Source organism: Mastomys coucha, unplaced genomic scaffold (assembly GCF_008632895.1).
Source record: "Mastomys coucha isolate ucsf_1 unplaced genomic scaffold, UCSF_Mcou_1 pScaffold21, whole genome shotgun sequence".
NCBI classification, from domain to species: Eukaryota; Metazoa; Chordata; class Mammalia; order Rodentia; family Muridae; genus Mastomys; species Mastomys coucha.
Genome location: NW_022196904.1, coordinates 9,643,700 through 9,669,932, shown reverse-complemented (window position 1 = coordinate 9,669,932; position 26,233 = coordinate 9,643,700). Strand labels below are relative to the sequence as shown.

The 26,233-nt window shown below is 46.6% G+C and overlaps 2 protein-coding genes across 4 annotated transcripts in view; both read left to right on the top strand.

The window, feature by feature from the left end:
* Positions 1-7,954: 7,954 nt before the first annotated feature.
* Zbtb45 (zinc finger and BTB domain containing 45) lies at positions 7,955-13,108 on the top strand. The gene is made up of 3 exons (XM_031385379.1): positions 7,955-8,276; positions 10,157-11,471; positions 12,482-13,108. The coding sequence occupies exons 2-3, from the start codon at positions 10,157-10,159 to the stop codon at positions 12,736-12,738; spliced, it is 1,572 nt and encodes a 523-aa protein (XP_031241239.1). The 5' UTR covers positions 7,955-8,276; the 3' UTR covers positions 12,739-13,108.
* Positions 13,109-13,287: 179 nt separating this feature from the next.
* The window catches only part of Slc27a5 (solute carrier family 27 member 5), a 19,987-nt gene continuing 7,041 nt past the window's right edge, over positions 13,288-26,233 (top strand). For 2 of the 3 annotated variants that reach the window (XM_031385376.1, XM_031385378.1), the window contains exons 1-3: positions 20,221-22,772; positions 23,134-23,343; positions 25,690-25,848. In XM_031385376.1, the coding sequence (XP_031241236.1) occupies positions 22,085-22,772; positions 23,134-23,343; positions 25,690-25,848 (1,057 nt within the window). In that variant the 5' untranslated portion in view covers positions 20,221-22,084. Of the gene's footprint in view, positions 13,432-20,220; positions 22,773-23,133; positions 23,344-25,689; positions 25,849-26,233 lie in introns of those variants that run through there. The other variant, XM_031385377.1, reaches the window with a different exon arrangement.

Below are 26,233 nucleotides of genomic sequence, written 5' to 3'. Positions count from 1 at the left end.
AAAAAAAAAAAAAAAAAAAAGACCAGCTGTCTAGATGTTGAACTTGATGACCTAAATTGAGTCCCAGAATCCATGCATAGTAGAGAGAAAATCAATGATCAATGCCCCAAAATGTTCTCTGACCTCCACAAGCACTCAATGGCATGTGTGGCCTATTACAACAAATAAATATGATTAAAAAATTATATATCACATATATATACATATACATGTACATATATACTTACACACATACACATATATATGTATGTTTGCATGAGGCCTTGAGTTCAACACTCAGCAGCACATAAAATACATGTCTTTGGTGTCATGAGAGGTGGGTGGTTCAGTGAGTAAGATATTGGCTGCTCTTCATAGAACTGGTGTTCAATTCCAAGCATCTACGTGGTGGTTTGCCATATCTGTAACTCCAGTTCCAGGGGATTCTATGCACTCTTCTGGCCTCCAAGCTTGCACAAACACAGATGAAGGCAAATACTTATAGATTACTTGTGGATTTTTTTTCATCTTTTTTATTTACCTGTTTTGGGGTTTGTTTGTTTGTTTGTTTGTTTTCGAGACAGGGTTTCTCTGTGTAGCCCCGGCTGTCCTGGAACTCACTCTGTAGACCAGGCTGGCCTCAAACTCAGAGATCTGCCTACGGCCTAACAGTGCAAGTACTAGCACTAAACATTTGCACCACCACCACCACCTCAACCCCCAAGTCCCTCTCCTCCTAACCCCAGACAATATAAATTTTTTCTAATTAAAAATAACTTTTCAGGGGGCTGGCGAGATGGCTCAGCAGTTAAGAGCACTGACAGCCCTTCCAAAGGTCCTGAATTCAAATCCCAGCAACCACATGGTGGCTCACAACCACCCATAATGAGAACTGATGCCCTCTTCTGGAGTGTCTGAAGACAGTTACAGTGTACTTACGTATAATAAATAAATAAATCTTAGAAAAAAGATTCTGTCCACTAATAAACCATATTTAAAAAAAAAAAAAAAAAAAGAGCACTGACTGCTCTTCCAAAGGTCCTGAGTTCAAATCCCAGCAACCACATGGTGGCTCACAACCATCCGAAATGAGATCTGACGCCCTCTTCTGGTGTGTCTGAAGACAGCTACAGTGTATTCATATAAATAAAAATAAAATAAATAACTTTTCAGCCGGGCGGTGGTGGTGCACACCTTTAAGCACAGCACTTGGGAGGCAGAGGCAGAGGCAGGCGGATTTCTGAGTTTGAGGCCAGCCTGGTCTACAGAGTGAGTTCCAGGACAGCCAGGGATACACAGAGAAACCCTGTCTCGAAAAACCAAAAAAGGAAAAAAAAAAAAGAAAAGAAAAGAAAAAAAGAACTTTTCATGTTTTGGAGGATCAGGAGCCCAAGGGAAGGAGACAGGGACTAGAGAGTAGGTACCAAGACTTTATATTGTCTAACTCTTTATCTAGGTACTGCTCAAAACCATTACTTCAAGGTGACTTTAGATTAGTGAGAATCAAGGTAGAGATTGAGACTCTTGGCATGCTGAGGATGGTTTAAACAGCAGGGGGTAAGGTCACATTCCAGTCAGTGGGGAAACCTTCAAAACTGGAGCTCGCAGGAAGGGAGAGCCACATTTTCCCTACGTGGTGCAAAGGCTAGACCCGGAGTGGGAATACCATACCCCTACCCCCACCCCCAAATCAAGAGTCAGATGTGGTGTGGAAGCCTTGAAGGTAATTAAGGAAGGGTCCTTCCTGAAATTGCAGCCCTTGGCCATGGCTACAGGAATGTTTTTACATATGAAAGCTGCTCCAGAAAACTTTCCCCTCCAGCAAACATTCCTCATCTCCACCCCCCTTTATTGTCTTTAATTTGTTTGGATGCTATTATTTCTAAGGTCTTCTATTTCTACTACTTCCGTAGTCATTTCTTGGGCTTCCTCTGGTCCCCACTGCAGTTCTAGAGGCTCTTCTGGGGTTGGAAACTGCCCTTCCTCAACTCCCACCTCCTCCCCTTCCTGTATTGTCTCTTCTTGTTCCCACTACTTTTCATCCTGCCAGGAGTTGTTCCACCCTCCAATCTGTCTTGGATCAGGAAACAATTTCCGTGGGGTATTTTAAGTGTCAGTTCCCTGGTGAAAAGGAAACAAAAAGGATAAGGTGTCTGTATTTTGGTTACAGTCTAGGCCCACTAGGGTGGAGCTTGGTTTGTAGACTTAGGACCTAAGTTTTGGACTTTGCCCTGGATAGTACCTGTCGCAGTGGATGACCTTAAATGAAACTAGCTTCATATTACAAGAGGAGGTTAAGATGCTAACTAGCAGTACCCACTTTAAGAGTACTGGAAAATGAAGACCTGATTTACCCAAAGGAGGAAGATCTTTAATCTGACTGTCCTGAAACTCACTCTGTAGACCAGCTAGGCTGGCCTCGAACTCAGAAATCCTCCAGCCTCTGTCTCCCAAGTGCTGGGATTAAAGGCTTGCACCACCACCGCCCAGCTATGACCCTCAACACTACAGCTAGATCCTCTTCCTAAACACATCCTAGCCTTCCTGCAGGCCCATCAACTCAACCCTGTGTTCAGGTCTCTTCCTTCAGGTCTGAGACCTTTGTGGGTTTTTTTAAAGATTGATTTGTGCTGTGGGCTGTTTGTTGTCTGTTTCTCGGATTTGTTTGCTTGTTTTGAAATTAACCCTAATTTATTTATTTTTAAGTCAGGGTCTCACTATGTCATCCTTGCTGCCCTGGAACTTGCTGTGTAGTAGAATGGACTGCCTTCCAATTCAGAGGTCTGTCTGCTTTTCCTGATTTCACGCAGTGTAGGAGATCCCAATTTAGGATCATCTCCAGCCCTCAAATGTTTCTGTTACCTATTGCTATGTCAGCAAGTGACTAGCAGCTGAATACCTTGCGCCTCATACTGGCCAGCAAGCTTTATCTGAAAGCTTCAGAGAAAAGTTCACTTAACAGGTCATCAGGTTGCAGGCAAATCTAGCTCTATGCAGCTGTATGCCTAAAGTTCCTGTTTTCCAGCTTGTTGTCTAGGGTACACGTCATGTTTCTGCCCCCTCATTCTGTCACATGCCTACCCCGTTCTAAGCTTCTGGAACCTTCTTCTACTTTAAGCACATATGCCTCTAAAAACCCTTTTCATTACTTTGGAGTTACCCAAACAATCCAGGATTTTTTTTTTTTTTTTTTTTGGTTATGTGAGACAGGGTTTTTCTGTGTAGCCCTGGCTGTCCTGGTACTCACCCTGTAGACCAGACTGGCCTCGAACTCAGAAATCCGCCTGCTTCTGCCTCCCAAGTGCTGGGATTAAAGGTGTGTGCCACCACCGCCCAGCAAGGAACATATTAAACAAACAAACAAACAAAAACCAAGAAACTCAAAAGATTTACTTTATGGTGTATGGGTGGTTTGCTTGCATGTATGTGTGTGTACCACACAAGTGCCTGGTGCTTAAGAAAAACAGAAGGGGGACTGGTGAGATGGCTCAGCTGGTAAGAACACTGACTACTCTTCAGAAGGTTGTGAGTTCAAATCCCAGCAACCAATGGTGGCTCACAACCACCTGTAATGAGGTCTGACACTCTCTTTTGTAGCTGTCTTCAGACAGCTACAGTGTACTTATTTATAATAATAAATGAATCTTTAAAAAAAAAAGAAAGAAAGAAAGACAGAAGAGGATATCAGATCCCCTGGAACTGGAGTTGTGAATAGTTTTGAGCCACCAGTGGGCACTAGGACTTGAACCTGGGTCCTCTGTGTTAGGTTTCAAACCTCGGACAAATGGCTGAGATGTGTATCTATCACATCATATCAGACCTGGCTGCCAAGTTCTCCCTGTGTCCCTCAGTCTCTATCTGTCACAGAGCCCTTCTGGATGGCATACCCAGCCTTGTACCCTAAACTTCTCCAGCCCAGGGGCCAGAATGCCCTTCCCCTATTCTTCTTTCCCTGTATAATCTAACCATTTGGGCTACTTGATCTTTTTCATCTATTCTTTTTGAGCCTCCTGGCTGATGCATCTGGTTCCTCTCTCTTCCCCTCCCCGCTCTGCTTACTTGGCTCTGGGTCATTACGCTCTGGACACTCCCAGACATGTCTGCCACTGGCTATGCATTCCCTTTTATCTACAGTAAAATTTCTCCTTCACCATACCTAGGAGCAGTCATATTTTTTCCTTCGAGACAGGGTTTCTCTGTAGCCCTGGGTGTCCTGGAACTCACTCTGTAGACCAGGCTGGCCTCGAACTCAGAAATCCACCTGCCTCTGCTCCCAAGTGCTGGGATTAAAGGCGTGCGCCACCACTGCCCGGCCTGTTACTATTATTTTTGAATCTACTAGAGCAGTCTTCCTTAAATAACCTTTTCTTTCTTTCTCTCTCTCTCTCTTTCTTTCTTTCTCTCTTTTTTTTCTTTTTTGGTTTTTTGAGACAGAGTTTCTCTATATAGCCCTGGCTGTCCTGGAACTCACTCTGTAGAACAGGATGGCCTCAAACTCAGAAACCCACCTGCCTCTGCTTCCCAAGTGCTATGATTAAAGGCGTGCACCACCACAGCCTGGTTGAATCTTTAAGATTTATTTATTTTTTATTTATATGGATACGCTGTAGCTGTCTTCAGACATTCCAGAAGAGGGCTTCAGATCCCATTACAGATGGTTGTGAGCCACCATGTGGTTGCTGGGAATTGAACTCAGGATCTCTGGCAGAGCAGTCAGTGCTCTTAACCACTGAGCCATCTTTCCAACCCCCTTTGAATCTTTTTGTTTTGTTTGTTTTTTGTTTTTCCTAGACAGAGTTTCTTTGAGTAACCCTGGCTGTCCTAGAATGCTGTAGACCAGGTAGACCAGGGTGGCCTCAAACTCACAGTGATCTGCCACCTCTGCCTTAGGAGTGCTGGGATTAAAGTCATACACTACCATTGTCCAGCTGTCTTTTTTTTTTTCTTTTTGTTTTTGTTTTTTTCCTTTGAGACAGGGTTTCTCTGTGTAGCCTGGCTGTCCTGGAACTCACTCTGTAGACCAGGCTGGCCTTGAACTCAGAAATCCACCTGCCTCTGCCTCCCAAGTGCTGGGATTAAAGCTGTCTTTTGAATGTTTGGTTCAGAAAAAAATCCATTCCTGCACCTGAAAGACCCTTGTGGGGAGACCCCCACTCAAATCTCAGGAGGACGTGCACCCAAGGAATCAGGAGAGACCGTCTTGATGTAATCACAAGAGGCAGTTTAATTTCGGAACAATCCGGGCCAACACCATACCTATCTCACGCAGGGGATAGTGGAATCGACCACGAGGCTCAGGGGCTAGGGGTTTATATAGGAAAAAGGTCTGGGGGAACAAAGGAATCAGTGTGGCTATACATGATTGGCTAGTTCAAATATTAAGTATATCACATGTAGAACAGAGTGGAAAATTCCTAAGGTTGGTGTTAATCTGAATCAACAGAGCATCTGACCTTAAACCATATCTAAGAGGACCAGATGGCCCACTACTCAGTGTCTGCCCAGACATATCCTTGCATGTTTTCTCTTCTATATCTTTTTGGTCTGTTAGTTCCCAGAATGTCTTAACAGCTTGCTTTTGCCCAGGCTTATTTGGACATATTCGACCTTGGTCCACTGTGTTTTTCTTCAAACCTGCAATTTTCTCATTAGCCAGCACAAGTCTCAAATTTAACTCTTTCACACTCCTAGATAGTATCAATAGGGCTTACAGATGTACAGCACTATCTTGGGTACCAAGTTTTGGAGAAGGGTTTTGATGTTGTTGTTGTTGTTTTAGTTCATTTTTATTATTTATTTATTTTTGTCTTTCAATACAGGGTTTCTCCATGTAGCCCTGGCTGTCACTCACTGGAACTCACTATCTATATCAGGCTGTCCTTAAAATCACAGTAATTCGACTACCTCTGTCTCAGGAGTGCAGGGATTAAAAGCATGTGCCACCCTGCCCAGATTTGGGGGAATGGTTTTAGATTTTGAACTCTTTCTCAGATTAATTTGATGATGCTTCATAGGTCTATAATGTAAAGCTCAAAGGCAGCCCAGGACAGGGCTGTGCCTGTGTGTTACTATAGGAGGCTCCAAAGATGGAGGATACCATTTACATGACAGAAGATGAGGAAGCCTGAAGTTAAGGAGGGCGTGGGTGGCATAGCAATCTAATTTGAAGGTGAGGGAACCACGTGGGCACAGAGAAGGGTCCTTTTGCTGAGGAGAAATGAGCAAAGAGAAGCCTATCCAGAATGAAGGAAGTGATTCAGTGGGGGAAAGCAAAGTCTCATTCTTGGGCTAAGAATCTTTTTTTTGTTGTTGTTTTTTGAGACAGGGTTTCTCCATGTAGTCCTGGCTGTCCTGGACCTCACTCTGTAGACCAGGCTGGCCTTGAACTCAGAAATCTGCCTGCCTCTGCCTCCCAAGTGCTGGAATTAAAGGTGTCCACCACCACTGCCTGGCTTCTTTCTTTCTTTCTTTTTCTTCCTTCCTTTCTTTCTTTCTTTCTCTTCCTTTCTTACTTTCTTTCTTTCTTTCTTTTTTTAAAGATTTATTTACTTAATGTATATATGAGTACACAGTAGCTGTCTTCAGACACACCAGAAGAGGGCATCAGATCCCATTACAGATGGTTGTGAACCATCATGTGGTTGCTGGGAATTGAACTCAGGACCTCTGGAAGAGCAGTCAGTGCTCTTAACTGCTGAACCATCTCTTCAGCTTGCTGTTAATTATTTCAACCCAGGATCATGCATGCAAGCCACTGTCCCAGCTTGTTTACTTGGGTGTTTTTTGTTTGTTTGTTTTGTTTTAATGAATAGGTTCTTACAGCTGAAGCTTTCTTAAACTCTTCTTCCAGATTCTCCCTCTCAAGTTATAGGATTACAAGCATTCCTAGCTGTTAAATTTTGAATTCGTCCCCCCCTCACACCCCCAAATAGCATTCTATGTAGCCCAGATTGGGCTCAACTCAGATATCTGGGGGTGACCTTGAACTTCTGCCACTCCTGCCTCAACCTCTCAAGTTCTTGGACTATAGGTGTGACCCAATGCACAGATCTCTGTGATGCTGAGATCAAACCCATGGCCTCTGACCCCAAGGCAAGCACTCTAGCAACTGACCTACATTCCCAGTCCTAGATTTGGGTTTTAATAAGATTTACCGGGCTCACACTTCACCAGACTTTCAAACACATTTACAGTACAGCTATCCAGTATGGGTCCAGGATGGGGAACAAAACATCCTGACATCTTCCTCCTGAGGCACCACCCACTAGATTCCACAGCACCATTTACACGGAGACACAGAGCTCTGTGCCTCTTTCCAGCTCTTCTTACTGGTACCTGGCCTTACATGGTGGCTGATTGATTGTCCCAAGAATTGAGGGGAAGGGAAGGCCAACCACCACTTGATAGGTTTGGTTCATGGGTGGCTTGGACAAAAAAAGGACCACTTAGGAGCCCCATTTGGATGACTCTCTGGCTAGGCACTTATTTAGTCCCTGCTGCTTTCTGACTACTTTCAACACCACTTCATGTCCTACGTTCTATTCTGACCTATGGCCAAGCTGAGGTTCTTCAACCATTCATTTATAGAGCAGTGAATTCCTGGGAGTCTGGGTGGGGTGAAGTGGGAGCACTGAATGAGAATGCTTCCTTGGGAAGGTGGGCCTTTGTTCTTTAGATGACTGCAGGGAAGCTCTGCAAAGCTTCTTCATCTGGGGTAGGAGCATATAAGAGACTCAAGAGAAACTTTTCAGGGCTGGAGAGATGGCTCAGCGGTTCACAACCATCTGTAATGGGATCTGATGCCCACTTCTGGTGTGTCTGAAGAGAGTTACAACGTACTCACATAAAATAAGTAAATAAACAAATAGAGAAAGAGTGACAGAGACAGAGAGAGACTTCTCTGCAGGAAAAAAGCCACCAGAACAAGTCCAGGCCACCTTCAGCCGCCCGACTCCAGCGCCCTCTCCAGACTGGCTGAGAGTAATGAGGGCGTGGCCCGAGGATTGAGTGACAGCTCACTCGGATCAGCTTGGAGACGATGGAATCGTGCTCCAGCCTACTGATCCCTAGCTCTACCTTCCCCAGCTTCTGCGATTTTGTTCTGGCGCGAACCAGACCGGAATTTCTGCTCAACGACTGCCTAGTCGAGACAAGAACACCGGAAACGTGCTCCCAACTATCGTTCGACCTGTGCCCCGGCTATCTGTTCCGCTTCGGCGCCCGGAAGTGCGGCCTTCAAGTTGACAAGCAGGAGGCAGCCACTGCAGGGCCTGGTGCCTGAGGAGTCGGAGGTGGAGGTAGGCTCGAGTGGGCATCCCCCCTGCCTCAGAGTCTCAGAGAAGGCTGGGGCGTGCCAGGAGCGGGACTCATGCGTGAGGATCGGTGTGCACGTTGCGAACACAAGAGGGCGCTGTAGGATCGGGGCAGGGTGCGGGCAAGGGTGCCGAGGCAGGAAACTCTGGGGGTGCAGACGTAGCGGGCCTGAAGGGGACTCTCCCATAGGGTGGGAGTGAGAGATAGGTTGATGGAACAAGATGCATGCATGGGTGAGGGAGTTGTAGCGAGAATGCAGCAGCAGATGTGGGAGAGTGTGCCTTTGTTCTGAGGCATCCAGGAAGATTCTGTTGCATCTGAGGAGTCCGAGCGTCCCAGAAGTAGGGTGGGGGTGGGTTTGAGGAGGAGTTATGGGGTTGGCGCATTATTTGAAAAAGGAGGCCGTTTGGCAGAGGCAGGCTCAAAGCCTTGCTCGGTTTGAAGAATTAATTCATCGTCGTAGAGGTCCCAGATAAACTAGGTTCGCAGGCTCCCTCTGGCTGCCGCGTGAGGGAATGGCCTGGAGGAGGGGATGTGGAAGGGACCTGCATGGTGACTTCCTGTAGTCCAGGCCAGTGGTAACACAATGTATACAATACTCTGAGAGAAAGGGAGGAATCTGGCCTAGATAGAGGGAAGGGTGTTTTTGTGTTAAGGATCTAGAAACTGTGAGACTCCCGGAGGGACCCCCACACTCAAATCCCGGGAGCGACGACCCCAAACACGACCAAGATGCAAACTTGATGAAATCAGCAAGAGGCTTTTTATTCCAGCAAGCTGGGGCGAGACTCATATCCCTCGCAGGGGTAGAGGAGTCTGGCCCCAAGCAAAAATTTAGACAGGTTTTTATACCTACACAGTTGCTGGGGCAGAGGGAAAACTAAAACAAAGGAAAGTACGGGGTGGTCTCTGATTGGTGCTGGCTCATGCTAGGGTTCAGGGGCAAGTTAGCCACCTGGCAGTTGTTTGTTACTTTCTCCCTGCCTGGTCATCCTGGTCCCCTTGTTTCTGGGTCCTGGGAACTGGTCTCCCACTAAGGTCAACCAATGGCTAGGTTCCCACAGTACAGTTTGAAAACTAAAATTTAACTACTCAAAACGTTGAGTCTGAGATCTCAGTAGTCCCTTTGTAAGGGGCAGGATTAAGTGAGGCCCTGCTCTGGAGAGACAGGCTGGAGGACAGGTGTCAGGGCGAATCCTGTATCTTGATTCTCTTCCCTTAGAGCAGTGTATACAATCCGATCCAAGTGAAACACCCTTGTTTGCTGAGTAAGGAGACAGACCCAGAGAGACCTGGAGTTATCTGCTTGATGAGTTAACTGACAATTCTGATTCCCAGCTCCTTTGCAGGAGGCAGGGCTGGGAGGGTGGGGGTGGTGTGTGTGTGTGTGTGTGTGATGGAAGAGTATCTTCCCTTTTCCAGTCCCTCAGTATGATTAGTGCCAGGATGATAACCTTAGGTTCATAAGAAGTATGGAGATTGCCAAACTACATTGAATTTCAGCTTGCTAGCCTTTCACATCCCTTGTGCATTTTCAAAACTCAAAAGTTAGCACCTCTAAGGCGATGTAAAGAAAAAACAAGGTTGCAATGGCCTTATTATATGTATTATTTATTTGCTTTCCTCGGGTGTAATGGACACAAATACTCAGCCTCAAGAGGTGCTCCCAAATCATTCTCCCAGGAGGCAAGTGCATCCCCACCCTTCTGAAAACCTCCACATAACACTGGTTAGTGGAACCTTGTTCTTGAGGTAGTCATAGATCTGCTTGGGGCCTTAGTGGTACTAGGATAAGGAAATCTGACTAGGGTAGACTAGAAAAGAAAAGAAAGAAAGCCATCCCCATTGTCTCCTCATCTTGCAGATGGCAGCCACAGAGGCAGTGCACCACATCCACCTTCAGAACTTTTCGCGCTCGCTACTGGAGACCCTCAATGGGCAGAGGCTAGGCGGTCACTTCTGTGATGTGACTGTGCGCATCCGAGAGGCATCTCTGCGCGCTCACCGCTGTGTGCTGGCCGCGGGCTCACCCTTCTTTCAGGATAAGCTGCTGCTTGGCCACTCAGAGATTCGTGTGCCACCAGTGGTGCCTGCGCAGACAGTGCGCCAGCTGGTCGAGTTCCTGTACAGTGGCTCGTTGGTGGTGGCGCAGGGTGAGGCGCTGCAGGTACTCACTGCAGCATCAGTGCTTCGCATCCAGACGGTCATTGATGAGTGCACACAGATCATCGCTCGTGCTCGTGTCCCCAACACCCCAGCGCCTGCACCTCTGCCACCACCCGTGCCCCCTCCACTAGCACCTGCGCAGCTGCGCCACCGTCTGCGCCACTTGCTGGCCGCCCGCCCTCCAGGTCATCCCAACGCCGCGCACAGCCGAAAGCAGCGCCAGCCTGCGCGTCTTCAGCTACCTGCACCCCCAGCACCAATCAAGGCCGAGGGGCCTGATGCCGAGCCGGCGCTGACTGTGGCGCCTGAAGACAGAGGTGAAGAGGATGACGATGAGGAAACGGATGAAGAAACCGACGCTGAAGAAGGTGAAGGTGGCAGCGGTGGCGGTGGCGGCCCGGGTGAGGGCCAGGCTCTCCCTGCCTTCCCCGACTGTGCAGGGGGCTTCCTTACCGCTGCAGCTGACAGTGCGCGAGAGGATCCGCCTGCATCCACTGGCATCACTGATTATGGTGGTGCCGGGAGAGATTTCCTTCGGGGGACTGGGGTCACTGAAGATGTGTTCCCAGATAGTTATGTGTCCGCTTGGCATGAGGAAGGTAGCGGAGGTCCAGAAGGTTGTCCGGTGGAAACGTCTGCTCCACCCGACTGTGCCCTGACTGGGCCTCGCCCAACTGGTGTGAAGACCCCTGGTCCCCCCGTGGCTCTCTTTCCCTTTCACTTGGGTGCTCCCGGTCCCCCAGCGCCAACACCTTCTACTCCATCTGGGCCAGCCCCTGCACCCCTGACCACCTTCTACCCCACGCTCCAGCCAGATGCAGCCCCCAGTGCTCAGCTGGGAGAAACCCAGGCTGTGCCTACAGCTCCTGCTGCTCAGGCCACAGCCATCTCAGGCACTCCTGTGCGAGCCTCCAGTGCCCCAGGTGCTGAGCAACCCGCCTATGAGTGTAGCCACTGCCGCAAGACATTCAGCTCCCGGAAAAACTACACCAAGCACATGTTCATCCACTCTGGTAAGTGGGAAATCGCCTTTACTCACATGATTTCTAATATTCTTTTTTTTTTTTTTTTTTTGGTTTTTTTCGAGACAGGGTTTCTCTGTATAGCTCTGGCTGTCCTGGAACTCACTCTGTAGACCAGGCTGGCCTCGAACTCAGAAATCCACCTGGCTCTTGCCTCCCAAGTGCTGGGATCAAAGGCGTGCGACACTACTGCCCGGCCGATTTCCGAGATTCTTGATCATTGGAGATTTGGGATTGGGCACTTGAGAAGCTTTGTTTTGTGTTAACCCTAAAAGCCAGAAATTTGGCTTCTTCCTATAAAGGGGTTAATTGGGAAGTGGGAGCCTGCCTTTCGCAAAAAGCCTTCAAGGCATTGGAAAGCTAGACTCAGCCTGGGGTGGCCAGATTAAAGGAAGTGTTGGTAGGAAAATGGCCAGCTTCTACAGTGGAAGCTGCCGGAAGAGGCCTGATGTGAAGGAAGCTGGAATTACTTCTCATAAAAGTGGCTCATAATATGGGTCTGAATAGAGGAATCTGGTGCAAGTTGGCAAGAAGAGTCTTTGAGGTTGTGTGAGAGAGATCTGTGTGTGTAGCCCAGATGGGCAATGGGTGTCGTTCCAGACAGGGCTCTTTTTTTAGAGTCCCTTGTAGACAATGGTTATGTGGGTGCAGGAGAGGGATTCCCTGCACAGCAGGTAGGATTTGCTGAAGGAGGCAGAGGCAGGAGGATTACGAGTTCGAGGCCAGCCTAGGCTACACATTAAAGGGCGGTGGGTGGTGGCGCACACCTTTAATCCCAGCACTTGGGAGGCAAGAGCCAGGTGGATTTCTAAGTTCGAGGCCAGCCTGGTCCACAGAGTGAGTTCCAGGACAGCCAGGGCTATATAGAGAAACCCTGTCTCAAAAAAACAAAAAAAAAGGTTCCTGACCTGACCCCGGAGGGGAGAATAGAAGAGTCCCTACAGGACAGACTCCAGGAAGAGCAAGCCGGACTAATATGTGGTTTGCTTTGTCATCTGTAGGGGAGAAGCCACATCAGTGCGCTGTGTGTTGGCGATCCTTCTCGCTACGTGACTACCTGCTCAAGCATATGGTCACACACACTGGTGTGCGAGCCTTCCAGTGTGCAGTGTGTGCCAAGCGCTTCACTCAGAAGAGCTCACTCAATGTGCACATGCGCACACATAGGCCTGAACGTGCGCCCTGCCCTGCCTGTGGCAAAGTTTTCTCACACCGTGCACTGCTGGAGCGACACCTGGCAGCTCACCCTGCACCTTGATTGAGAGCCAACTTCACACAGCCGGCTGGTGCAGTCAGCCACCTTGGACTAGATCCACTCCGCCAGAAGGCTCCTGCTCTGGAGTACGGACCCTTTCCCTTCCCTACTCTGAACCTCTTTTCCCTGTGGACTTGCGACCCAGAACCCTATTTCTCTCCTGCACTTGCTTAGCTTCTCCCGATGGGACTGCGAGATGATCAGGGCCCCTGCCACCTCAGAGACCATTTCCAGGTTGAGCTGGGCAGATACATTCTTGGGACCTGTTTTAGTCAGGGTTTCTATTCCTGCACAAACATCATGACCAAGAAGCAAGTTGGGGAGGAAAGGGTTTATTCAGCTTACTTCCACATTGCTGTTTATCACCAAAGGAAGTCAGGACTGGAACTCAAGCAGGTCAGGAAGCAGGAGCTGATGCAGAGGCCATGGAGGGATGTTCCTTACTGGCTTGCTTCCCCTGGCTTGTTCAGCCTGCTCTCTTATAGAACCCAAGACTTCCAGCCCAGGGATGGCACCACCCACAAGGGGTCCTACTCCCTTGATCACTAATTGAGAAAATGCCCCACAGCTGGATCTCATGGAGGCACTTCCCCAACTGAAGCTCCCTTCTGTGATAACTCCAGCCTGTGTCAAGTTGGCACACAAAACCAGCCAGTACAGGACCTGATGCTGGATTTGTGACCCACCCCCTGCCAGGTATGGTGTCTAGAGTTGTCCTCTGCCCCTGCGCAGACCCCCCAGTCTGGAGCACCCTTCCCTCACTGGGCACCTACAGAGGCCCAGATGGACCTAGCTTGGGACTTTAGGATTCCAATCTAATAAAGGACATTGGGCCAGTATATGCCTCGTAGGCTTTCTGGGCTGTGGGATTGGGGTTTGGTCCCTATGTTCCTGATTTACACTTTTGCAGTAACCTGAGATTTCCTGAGCAGGTAGGCACAATTTGGTTTGATACCCTAGACTTGTATTTTGGGATTTAGGTGGGTGGTTGGTCTTCATGTATAACAGTCCTGAAGTGTTCAGTCCTGTGGGCCGGGGAGTCCCGGACCCAGTGTTGGCTGCTACATTTCTATAATGCAGAAATGGAGTTCCCGTTCTTTTTTTTTTTTTTTTTTTTTTTTTTTTTTTTTTTGGTTTTTCGAGACAGGGTTTCTCTATGTAGCCCTGGCTGTCCTGGAACTTACTCTGTAGACGAGGCTGGCCTCGAACTCAGAAATCCTCCTGCCTCTCTGCCTCCCAAGTGCTAGGATTAAAGGCATGCACCACCACTGCCCTGCTGGAGTCGCCTTTCAACCAGAAGCCTTTTAGATTTAAGATTCCACCATTTTGACAGACATGATTATTGGACATCTACTTGTGAGATGCTCAGGAGGGTTCTTTGGGAGCCACGCTGCTTTGAGGGCATTTGAACCCTAGATGTTAAGTACTAAGTACTAGAGAACCCAGAGTGAACTGGATGGCTGTGTTAGGTAAGTGGGATGCAAAAGTGGCTAGGACCAGCCGGGCGGTGGTGGCACACTTCGAGGCAGAGGCAGGTAGATTTCTGGGTTCAAGGCCAGCCTGGTCTACAGAGTGAGTTCCAGGACAGCCAGGGCTACACAGAAAAACTCTGTCTCGAAAAACAAAAAAAACAAACAAAAAAAAAATGGCTAGGACCCAGCTTGCCAATTGAATAACCCGGTAACCTACTGTCAAAGAAACCAGTGTTAGATCTATCAGCTTGGAGAGGCATCATCCCCTGTCTCCTTCCCATGTCTTATGCATCCATACTGGTGCCAGAGGAAGAAGGGTTCTACCCTACAAGGCCAGGCCCCAGCCTTACCTGTGTGTCTTCTAGGCCCATAGGGTTCCTCTGTGTTTGGCATCACAAGCATAGATAGCTCAGCCTCTGAGTCCCACTGTTATGAGATCTGCTTAGATTCAGCACAACTCAAATAGCAAGTCAAAACAAAACAAAATGTAATCAATCCACTACTGATAGATCAGGAATGCAGACTCAGGAGCTGAACTGCAACTCCCCCATCCCACCCTCAGCCAGAATGTTGCAGAGCTTTTAAGCCTAGAAACCACAAACATCTGTGCAAGTTACATTTTTCTACCAATTAGGATTCAGGGATAGAGAGACTTCCTTAGGTATATGTCTTTGGGGGTACTCTTATCCTGTCTGTTCCCATCATTTGAGTTATTGAACTGTGGTGGGCCAACTTACTTAGCATTCACATCTCAACTTGCCAACCAGGATGTCAAGTTGCCCAAGCACTCTTTCCGTCAAGCAGGATGTCAATTATCCAGGGAGGTCTTGGAAACATAAACTTTGACCTCTATTGAAAATGGAAGTTTTATTCAAAATGGCTTCAGTCTGGTTCCTTCTTACATTCCTCCTTTGGCTTTGTACATTATTCAAACCCTTGATTATACTATTTCAGAGTATAAGGGCTTGTTTTGGGTCCTTAGTACCATGAACAAAACTGAGTAGCAGGAGGAAAAGGAGGGCCAGTGGACAGGACCAATCAAAATGATTTTGGAACCGGTTATCAGCTTGTCTCCTTTGTTCCTCCCTATCCAACAGGTTTTGTTTTATTTTTGCTAAGGTATCCCAGACTATCCCAGAATGTTTGACACAGAAACAAGTTTCTCCCAAAGTAAATTTTCTTTTAACTTAACACTCTCAGACTGTTAAATGAGCAGGGACAATGTACTCTTCTGTAACTACTTCAAGCTGAAACTTGGGGTGTCAGTTGTCAGGCCCCCAGGGAGGGTGAAAAGCTAGTCAAAGGCTGGGAAATGGGGCATTTCTCAGAAGTATTCGATTAGCTGGTCCAGCTGAAGGGACAGGGAGCAAAACTACAGCTGGACTGATTTTATTTTTTCATCAGCTTTCAGAGCTCAGCAGTTTGCACTCTGTAGGTGCTTCGTGGATGGTGTCTGTCAGCCAGGTGGAGATCTGCTGAGACAAATACAGACTAGGAACATAAGCTAAACTTTTCTGGTAGTTGGAGAGGGGAAGGAACTCCAAGAGCAGGGGATCATCTCACTCTCAGGAACAGACAGGTGCAGAAATTCAGACTCTCCGTATCTGGAGCCCATTCGACCTGTGACTGGTGGATTCAAGCCTTACGACAGTTTGGTCTCCCTGAAGCTCACAGAAATCTTAGTTTATCAGAGGAGATGATAGTTCTAGATATCCTTAAGTCTATATTTAGAAGATAACCAAAGGAAACAAAATTGTGAGCTTGTGACTGAATAGCAGTCAGTGTTCTTTTATCAGTTTTACCATGTTGCGATGAATATTAACTGGGGTTTTTATGCCCCCTTCCCCCCATCATTCAGTTTCCCCCAAAATAGGCACAAAACCTTTATATTTATCTGGGCGGTGGTGGCGCACGCCTTTAATCCCAGCACTTGGGAGGCAGAGGCAGGCGGATTTCTGAGTTCGAGGCCAGCCTGGTCTACAGAGTGAATTCCAGGACAGCCAGGACTACACAGAGAAACCCTGTCTTGAAAATCCAAACCAAAAAAACAAAACAAAAAAAACCTTTATATTTATAATAAGGCTTAATAGCATTAGATCTGGGCAGATGCCAACCCTCTATGGCTACTTTGTCTACTTACCTATAAATAAACCAGAGTTATAATTCATTGTGTTCTGCTCGGGCCACTCTTACTCCAATTGGCCAGCCCTCATGGCCATGTTTTCTTTCTTTTTTAAAAAAAGATTTATTCATTTATATACTTTTATGTATATGAGTATGCAGCTGCCAGCTGCTACACACAAACCAGGTTTCTGAAAGAGAGGTGGGGTCCTGGGGGAAAATAGGGGGATCGGACTGTGAGAGAAATAACCAGACCAAGTCAAAAGGTTCCGATCAAGATCCAGTGTGTATTTCAGAGTCTGAGAATATATAGGCAGGGAAACCCATCCTTCCTGTAAGCCAGGATCTTGTGGCCTAATTAGCATCTTGTTGTTCTGTCCGGAAGGCAGGTGAAGCAGCTCAGCAGGGCGTGGCTCCTAGCAGGAACTTTGGGAGAGGCAGAGAAGCGGCAGGACAAAGGGGCTTTCTTTATCTCAGGAACTCCACCCAAGTGGGCTAGCTGCTTCGGGGCAATGACAAGGTCTGGTTCTGCCCGCTTGAGGCTGAGGGAGGTCACATGAGTACACTGTAGCTGTACTGATGGTTGTGAGCCATCATGTGGTTGTTGGGAATTTGAATTCAGCATCTCTGTTTGCTCCTGTAGACCCTGCTCACTGTGATTGGCCCCACTCACTCCAGCCCAAAGACATTATTATATCTAAGTACTCTGTAGCTGTCTTCAGACAAACCAGAAGAAGGTGTTAGATCTCATTACAGATGGTTGTGAGCCACCATGTGGTTGCTGGGATTTGAACTCAGGACCTTCAGAAGAGCAGTCAGTGCTCTTCCCGCTGAACTATTTCTCCATGGCCATGTTTCATGATTCACCTACCCCATGGTATCTCTTAACCTCCCTTCTCACGGTCTCTTTTTAGACCTCAAGCTCCTTCCCCCAAAGTAATCAACCACCTTGTTAGTTCATTAGTTAGTTTATTGGTTAATTAAAGCTACTAGGTCTCTTGCTAAGAAAAGGCAGACAGGTTTACCTATGAATCAATTAGAATGAGAGACTAGTCCCTAGTCCATTACCTAGACAGTTATCTCAGGCCCCAGTTGTCTATGGTGATGGAGGCAGAGAGGTATCAGGACAGCATAAAAGTCATTCCTGTGGAAGAGGAGGATGGGAGGGACTGACTTCATCTAGTCTAGGTAAAGTGAGGCAATCAACTCTTCTGTGTTCTGTTTGTCCATAGTTCGGGCTGAGCCCTCATAGCAGACAAGGCACTGGGGGAGTCATAATCCAGGTGGAGCCCTTTGTCACTTTATCTTCTTGGATACCTTGGGGGGCCACTGCTAGGATCTGAGACTCTCATGTGTCATAGTAAGTTTAAACATCTTAAATGCCACAATCAGCAGATCTTTTATCTAATTAATTAATCAGCAGATCTCTTGACAGGTTTGAGGGTATCTGGCAACCACATGGTGGCTCACAACCACCTGTAATGAGATCTGATGCCCTCTTCTGGTGCATCTGAAGACAGCTACAGTGTACTTATTTATAATAATAAATCTTAAAAAAAAAAAAGAAGCATATCTGAGTTAAACAAGCCTTGTCTGTTTTTAGTTATTTGCTTTAGGCTATTCCTTGAACCAGGAGGCTAAATAAGGCTTATTCCTGTAATTAATTACAGTAGTGTTTAGCATGACTACAAATATAGTTCTGATCATAACACAGCTTATTCATCTTCGAGCAGTTTATAATAAAAAACAACAATTTCTGAATTGAAGCTCTTTAGTATCAAGATAAGATTTTTAACTCATAAATACAGTTCATAAAGAGACTAGGAACTTTTCTTGATCCTTACATGGTATATCATTATAGAACACAAAAGTTCACTGTATAGCTTAACACTGCTAGTCAAAACAAGGAGGTTAGCATATAACATTACGTCAGTCTCTGTTAGCCTGAATAGTCCTTAGGTAAGGAGTAACATTTTTTTTTAAGATTTATTTTATTTTATTTTTTATGTGTATGAGCACATGAATACACTGTAGCTGTACAGATGGCCATGAGCCATCATGTGTGTGGCTGCTGGGAATTGAACTCAGAACTTCTGCAAGCCCCGCTCGCTCCGGAGTAATTCACTGTAGCTGTGTTCAGACACACCAGAAGAGGCGTCTGATCTCATTACGGGTGGTTGTGAGCCACCATGTGGTTGCTGGAATCCGAACTCAGGACCTTCGGAAGAGCAGTCAGTGCTCTTACCTGCTGAGCTATCTCCCCAGTCCCCAGGAGTAACATATTTTAAAGCCAGTGACTCTCAATTTTTAAATGTTGTAACTTTTTCTTTTTGAGACAGGGTTTCTCTGTATAGCTTTGGCTGTCCTGGAACTCACTCTGTAGACCAGGCTGGCCTCAAACTCAGAAATCCATCTGCCTCTGCCTCCTAAATGCTGGGATTAAAGGTGTGCACCACCACTGCCTGGAATGTTGTAACCTTTTAACTTAGTTTTCTTCCTGTTGTGGTGACCCCAACCATAAAATAAACATTGGATTTGCAGGCAGCTTTGGACTACCTCTGTTAAAATGTCTTTTGACCCTCAAAGTATTGCAACCTATAGGTTGAGAAATTGTTCCAGTTGCTTAAGGTTAATGTTTTACTGCATCATAAGATAGGAAATCTCTGGTGTTTAGCTGTGGCCCTAAATTTTAGTCTTTTATTTACCTACTTAGCAAGATCATATATTCATAAAGATATTATAATAAAATATCTGATAAAGTTTAAAATGTTCCATAGCCTTATAAATGTAACATTTTAAAAGTTGTTTTTAAAATATCTAGTTTTGTGAGCTGGAGAGATGGCTCAGAAGTTAAGAGCACTGACTGCTCTTCCAGAAGTTCTGAGTTCAATTCTCAGCAACCACATGGTGGCTTAAAACCATTTGTAATGGGATCTAATGCCCTCTTCTGGTGTATCTGAAGACAGCTACACTGTACTCACATACTTAAAAATAAATAAATAAATCTTAAAAAATAAAATAAAATACCCAGTTTTTTTTAAAGATTTATTTACTTATTTTATGTGTATGAGTACACTGTAGCTGTACAGATGGCCGTGGGCTATCATGTGTGTGGCTACTGGAAATTGAAGTCAGGATGGCCCCGCTCGCTTGGTGTAATACACTGTAGCTGTCTTCAGATGCACCAGAAGAAGGCGTCAGATCTCATTACTGGTAGTTGTGAGCCACCAAGTGGTTGCTGGGATCTGAACTCAGGACCTTCGGGGGAGCAGTCAGTGCTCTTACCCACTGAGCCATCTCACCAGCCCAAAATACCCAGTTTTTAATTTTCTTTAAAACTCCAAAAATTTCTTTAGAGAAGTTTAAAATCTCTCAATTGTGCTTTTTTGCAATATCTTTCAATATCAAAATAAAGTACCTTTGTTTCAAGACCATAATTTGTAAAATTATGTAGAATACCAAAGAGTAGAATCATAATTTGTAGAAGGCAAAACCTAGGGTTTTTTTTTATATATTTTTTAAAACTTATTTTATGTGTATGAGTACACTATAGCTGTACAGATGGCTGTGAGCCATCATGTGGTTGCTGGGATCCGAACTCAGGACCTTCAGAAGAGCAGTCAGTGCTCTTACCACTGAGCCATCTCACCAGCCCAGCAAAACGTAGTTTTAACAGTATAAACAATTTAGTGTCTCTAAAATCAATACCAAGTGCATTACCCTTATGTTACAAAGTCTGGCTGCCATTAAAGTACGTTCTTCCCCCTCATCCCCCAGACTGGGTTTCTCTGTATAGCCCTGGCTGTCCTGGAACTCACTCTGGAGACCAGGCTGGCCTCGAACTCAGAAATCCGCCTGCCTCTGCCTCCCAAGTGCTGGGATTAAAGGCATGTGCTACCACTGCCTGGCTGAATTATATAATCTTAAACTAACCTTTTGTTACTAATGTTATAGATTTTTAACTATACCCAATAATTTTTTTTTTTGAGACAGGGTTTCTCTGTGTAGCCCTGGCTGTCCTGGAACTCACTTTGTAGACCAGGCTGTCCTCGAACTATACCCAATAATTTATAAACCAAAAATATATAACCACGACATATAAACCATAGTAAACTCAGTTATTTAAGACCAGTCAGTCTTGAAAAACCATAAGAAAAAAAAAACGTAGTGGCCACAACATTTATAGATTTAAAACAGACAAAACTTTCCTCATCTCCCCCAGCTGTAATCTCAAGGGAGGAGCATCTAGCTACCTGCTTAGTCCAATTCTCATGGGTACAGCAGATCTGTAGTGGGACTAGCTGCTGGCTTCCCTACTGGAGAAAGCTGCCCACCAGCCCAAGCACTTCATTCTGCAACCACATTATTTCACTGTTTTGGTCTCGCTATGGTAGTGACAGCATGGAATGAGTTAAGACTAAGCCAAGGGGTAGATGGGCAGATAAAGTTTGGCCCATTTCTCTGAATATGAAACACTGAGCAACAATGAAAGGAAACAAACTACAGACACAGACTGACAGACACGGACAAACTGCCATGCTGATGATAGCCAATACTCTGGGGGAGGAGATAGAAGAGAACCAGATGTTCCACCAGCCCTACCAAAGGAGCTAAGGATGCAGATGAGGTGTCCCTCAGTCCTGCCAGACTCTGAAAGCAGTACTGCCTCCAGCCTCCTTCAGTGAGTCAACTAATGGTGCTCTAAATAGAACCAGAAAGGAGCTTACCTCTGGAGGTCTTGAACAAATCAGGGACCTGGGTAAAGTGATTGGATTCTCCACCAATGCACACCAACTCAAAACAGAAAACAAAAATTGTTTTGTATTGCAATCAAGCCACTACTGATAGATCAGAGATGAGGAAGAGAATCAGGAGTTGAACTGTGACCACGAGGCAAAATGTTACAAAACTTTTAATTCTCAAAACTACAAGGAACTATACCAAGTTACACTTATTTACAGTTTTCTACCAATCAGGATTCAGGGATAAAGGACTTTCTTAGGGACATTTCCCTATGTGGTACATTTATCCTGGTCTCACTGATTTATTTAACTGTGGTGGGGCAACTTACCTAGTATACAACTTATCAACCAGGATGGCAGATACCCAAGGAGGTCTTGGGAACTTAAACATTATTTGACTCCTATTCAATATGGAAGTTTTACTCAAAATGGCTTCAGTTTGGTTCCTTCTTACACCAAATCTCAATCCACAGGGATACCAGAAGAGCAGGCTTATGGTGGAGAACAGAAGTATGTTTAAATCCAAATGATAAAGGTGTTCTAAATATTTACTGAGTTGTTAACTGTCTATCTGACAGGCAGCCTGTCTCTATTCAGAACAAGGGCTCAGTTTCATAAGTCAGGCAAATAAAACCACAGGCTGTGTAACTTATCTGGCTTTTTCACTTGGCCAGAGTCAAGCAGGTCTTATTTCCCTGTCTCCCTAGTTTCCCATACCTAACAGACAGGAGATGGAGACAAATGCCAGCCCTGGGGAGGAGGGTGGTTGGTGTTTCCAAGGGGGTGGGGCAGGCCAGGTGATCCGGCAGGGGGCTGGAACTGTAGGATTCCCAGCCAGTAAGAACTAAGTAACAAAAGGACAGAGTCCAGGGGTTACATGTAGTTGCTGATAGTACTTGGTCATATTTGGGGAGTGGGTAGACAGATTTCCTTAAAGGCAGGAAGTTAGGGCTTCAGAGCACAAGTCAGAGCTGAGACTACACGCTCTCAGCTACTTCAGAAAGAGCCAGTGCCATGGGTGTTTGGAAGAAACTAACCATCCTACTGCTGTTGCTGCTTCTGCTGGTTGGCCTGGGGCAGCCCCTATGGCCAGCAGCTACAGCTCTGGCCCTGCGTTGGTTCCTGGGAGACCCCACATGCTTTTTGCTGCTTGGCTTGGCATTGCTGGGCAGACCGTGGATCAGCTCCTGGATGCCCCACTGGCTGAGCCTGGCAGGAGCAGCTCTTACATTATTCCTATTGCCTCTACAGCCACCCCCAGGGCTACGATGGCTGCATAAAGATATGGCCTACGCCTTCAAGATGCTTTTCTTTGGCCTGAAGTTTAGGCAACGCTTTAACAGACATCCTCCAGAAACCTTTGTGGATGCTTTAGAGCAGCAAGCGCAGGCATGGCCTGACCGGGTGGCCTTGGTGTGTACTGGGTCTGAGGGCTGCTCAATCACCAGTGGCCAGCTGAATGCCAGGGCCTGTCAGGCAGCATGGGCCCTGAAAGAAAAGCTGAAGGACATCACAGACCAGGAGGCAAGAGATGCTGCTGCCATCTTAGTACTCCCGTCCAAGACTATTGCTGCGTTGAGTATGTTTCTGGGGTTGGCCAAGTTGGGCTACCCTGTGGCCTGGATGAATCCACACATCCGAGGGATGCCCTTGCTACACTCTGTGCGGAGCTCTGGGGCCAGTGTGCTGATTGTGGATCCAGGTGAGTGTCTCAGAGTCAGAAAGAGCAGAAAGGGACAGAAGCAAGGGAGGTCAGAAGTTTCTGGAGGCTAGGCAAAGAGCTTTTGTTTGTTTATTTTTTGATTTTTTGAGAAAGGGTTTCTCTGTGTAGCCCTGGCTGGCCTGGAACTCACTCTGTAGACCAGGCTGGCCCCAAAGCACAGAGATCTGCCTGCCTCTGCCTTTGGGATTAAAGGTGTGTGCCACTACCGCCTGGCATTATGGGGTTTCTTTATCTAGGAACAAGAAAGCTTTCCTCTGGGATCTGCCTTTCTGTCTCTGGGTCTCCTTGACTTTGGTAGAAGGTAAGGTTTGCCTCTTTTCTCCTCTGATGGTCCCTGTAGACCTCCAGGAGAACTTGGAAGAAGTCCTTCCCAAGCTGCTAGCTGAGAACATCCACTGCTTCTACCTTGGCCACAGCTCACCCACTCCGGGAGTAGAGGCCCTGGGAGCTGCCCTGGATGCTGCACCTTCTGACCCAGTACCTGCCAGCCTTCGAGCTAATATTAAGTGGAAATCGCCTGCCCTATTCATCTATACTTCCGGGACCACTGGTGAGGATGCCTGTGGTCCTGCTCTACCCCACTACACACACACACTCTGACCTTGATCCCACTCACCTTGCACCATGCCTTCAGTTTGTCCTCTGATACCCAACTCTGCCCTCCATCTGGATCTCTGCCTTTGACTCTGACTGATAGTGTGGCTCTATTTTGTTTTGATTTATTACTCCCAGCTCTGAAAACCAACCAGCGAGTGGGACTAGGTGCTGTTCACATGTAAATCCCAGTGCTCAGAAGGTTAAGAGGCAGGAGGATCAAAGTCTGCAGAGTTCAAAGTCTGCTCATTTCAGTGGAGCACATACTAAGATTGGACTAATACACAAATTAGCATATCCCTGGTGCAAGTAATATAGGCTAATTCACAAAGCCTTCCATTCCACGTCTTTTTTGTTTTGCTTTTGAGACAGGGTTTCTCTGTGTAGCCCTGGCTATCCTGGAACTCACTCTGTAGACCAGGCTGGCCTCAAATTCAGAAATCCACCTGCCTCTGCCTCCAAAGTGCTGGATTTAAAGGCGTGTGCCACTACTGCCCGGCTCCATTCCATGTCTTTAAAAGGGAATAAATGTTCAAGCTGGGCATGGTAGCCAATGCCTCTAATTCCGGTACTTAGGAGGCAGAGGCAGGTGGCTCTCTGAGTTTGAGGTCAGCCTGGTCTACAGATCAAGTTTGAGAACAGCCAGGACTACACAGAGAAGCACTGTCTCAATGAACAAACAAACAAATATATAAATACATAAAGGAATGATTGACTCTTTTGGCAGAAAGAAAGCAAAGATGGAAAGAAAGAGGGAAGAGGCCGGGCGGTGGTGGTGCATGCCTTTAATCCCAGCACTTGGGAGGCAGAGGCAGGTGAATTTCTGAGTTCGAAGCCAGCCTGGTCTACAGAGTAAGTTTCAGGACAGCCAGGGCTACACAGAGAAACCCTGTCTTGAAAAAAAAAAAAAAAGGAAGAAAGTGTTGTAGGGTATTCTCCAGAGAAGACTGCTCAGACATGGGTTAAGCCAATGGTAATTCTTTATCAGCTAGCTGGTGACTACTGTAGTTGTTCAGGATCTCAGTGTAGACCAGAGCCTTTTTCAGGGTGAGCTTCTAATCACAAAAACACACGTTCTGGGTTGACATAACTTCAGTTAACAAGAACAGTTAGCACAGAAGCTAAAAAACAAAGATTACTACATTTAGAGACTTTCTCAGAACTATGAACTTTGATGGATTAGGTCTTTGTCTAAGTTCTGGCAGGTGGTGCTATCTATGTTCTTTACAGCCTGAAAGGTACTTCCATCATGGAGTCAGCTGTGCTAAGGTCTCAGGGTCTACTGAGGTCTAGGGCACTGCTACAGGAAGGAAAAGAGGATGGGAGGGAAGGAGGAAAGGAGGGAGGAAGGAAGGAAGGAAGGAAGGAAGGAAGGAAGGAAGGAAGGAAGGAAGGGAGGGAGGGAGGAAGGATAGATTGAAGGCCAGTCTGAATCAGTCTGAATTACATAGTGAGTCTAGGCTAGCTTGAGACACAGTGGGAGCGGGGAGAGCTGGAATTACCCCAGGGAACAGTAGGCCCCCTCCGGCCTCTCAGGAGTGCCCTGTGTCCTGCTCGGGAGAGCTGAGAATGGCCACACCACCACAAAAGCTCCCAGAGACCTCCTCCCTGCAGTGTTTTTGCCTGGGCTGGGCTCTCCCCCTGGCTACTGCCTTCTTCAGCAAACAGAGGAGGGGGGGACGAGAGAGAGAGAGAGAGAGAGAGAGAGAGAGAGAGAGAGAGAGAGAGAGAGAGAGAGAGAGAGAGAGAGAGAGAGAGAGAGAGAGAGAGAGAGAGAGAGAGAGAGAAAGAGAGAGAGAGAGAGAAAGAGAGAAAGAGAGAGAGAGAGAGAGCATATAGAAAAAAAAACCCAAAACCATACTCAACAACAAATTTTTGTGCTTTACTGTTATTTATTTTTTGGTCTTTTAAGACAGAGTCCCTTCTTTTTTTTTTTTTTTTTCCTGGTTTTTCGAGACAAGGTTTCTCTGTATAGCCCTGGCTGTCCTGGAACTCACTCTGTAGACCAGGCTGGCCTCAAACTCAGAAATCTGCCTGCCTCTGCCTCCCCAAGTGCTGGGATTAAAGGTGTGCACCACCACGGCCTGGCTAAAACAGAGTCTTATTCTAACTGGCTTTCAACTCTCTATATAGTTGCCTCACCCTCTTGAGTGTTGGGATTATAGGTTTGCATCACATTACCTGGAAAATTTCCATCCTTGGTTCCCTCTGAGAGGTTCAAACCCAGATCTGACTGTGGAGACCCACCCTGTAGTTGTGATCTCTCTTCCTACCCAACCTTTATTGCTCTTTCATTGTTTAGGACTTCCAAAGCCAGCCATCCTATCACATGAGCGGGTCATACATGTGAGCAACATGCTACCCTTCTGTGGATGCACAGCTGATGATGTGGTCTATGATGTCCTACCTTTATACCATACAATGGGGCTTGTCCTTGGGGTCCTTGGCTGCTTACAACTTGGTAAGTCCTTCAAGGATCTCCCTAGTGCACAGAACCACAGTGGGTATTGTTAGTGTGGGGCAATCAAAAGGAGAAGATTCTATACTCTGTATCTTGAGTTTGTTTTCCCCACTCCAGATTTCGGGCCACGCTGCTTGGTATACAGCCTATGGTGACCTCAAACCTCTGATCATCCTGATTATACCTTCCAAGAGCTGAATTACAGATCTTAACCACCATGCCCAGCTTGAGATACTTTATTTACTTATTTTCCTAGAAAGACAGGGTCTCACTATGTAGCCATGTCTGGCACAGAATACAATTTGTAGATTGGGCTGGTTTTACAGAGATCCACTGGCCTCTCACTCTGGAGTGTTGGGATTGAAGGCATGGGATAAACACCATG

Coding starts and splice junctions, on each gene's coding strand:
- Zbtb45 (XM_031385379.1), top strand. CDS start 10,157: ATGGCAGCCACAGAGGCAGTGCACCACATCCACCTTCAGAACTTTTCG. Junction 11,472..12,481: donor GCACATGTTCATCCACTCTG/GTAAGTGGGAAA, acceptor TGTCATCTGTAG/GGGAGAAGCCACATCAGTGC.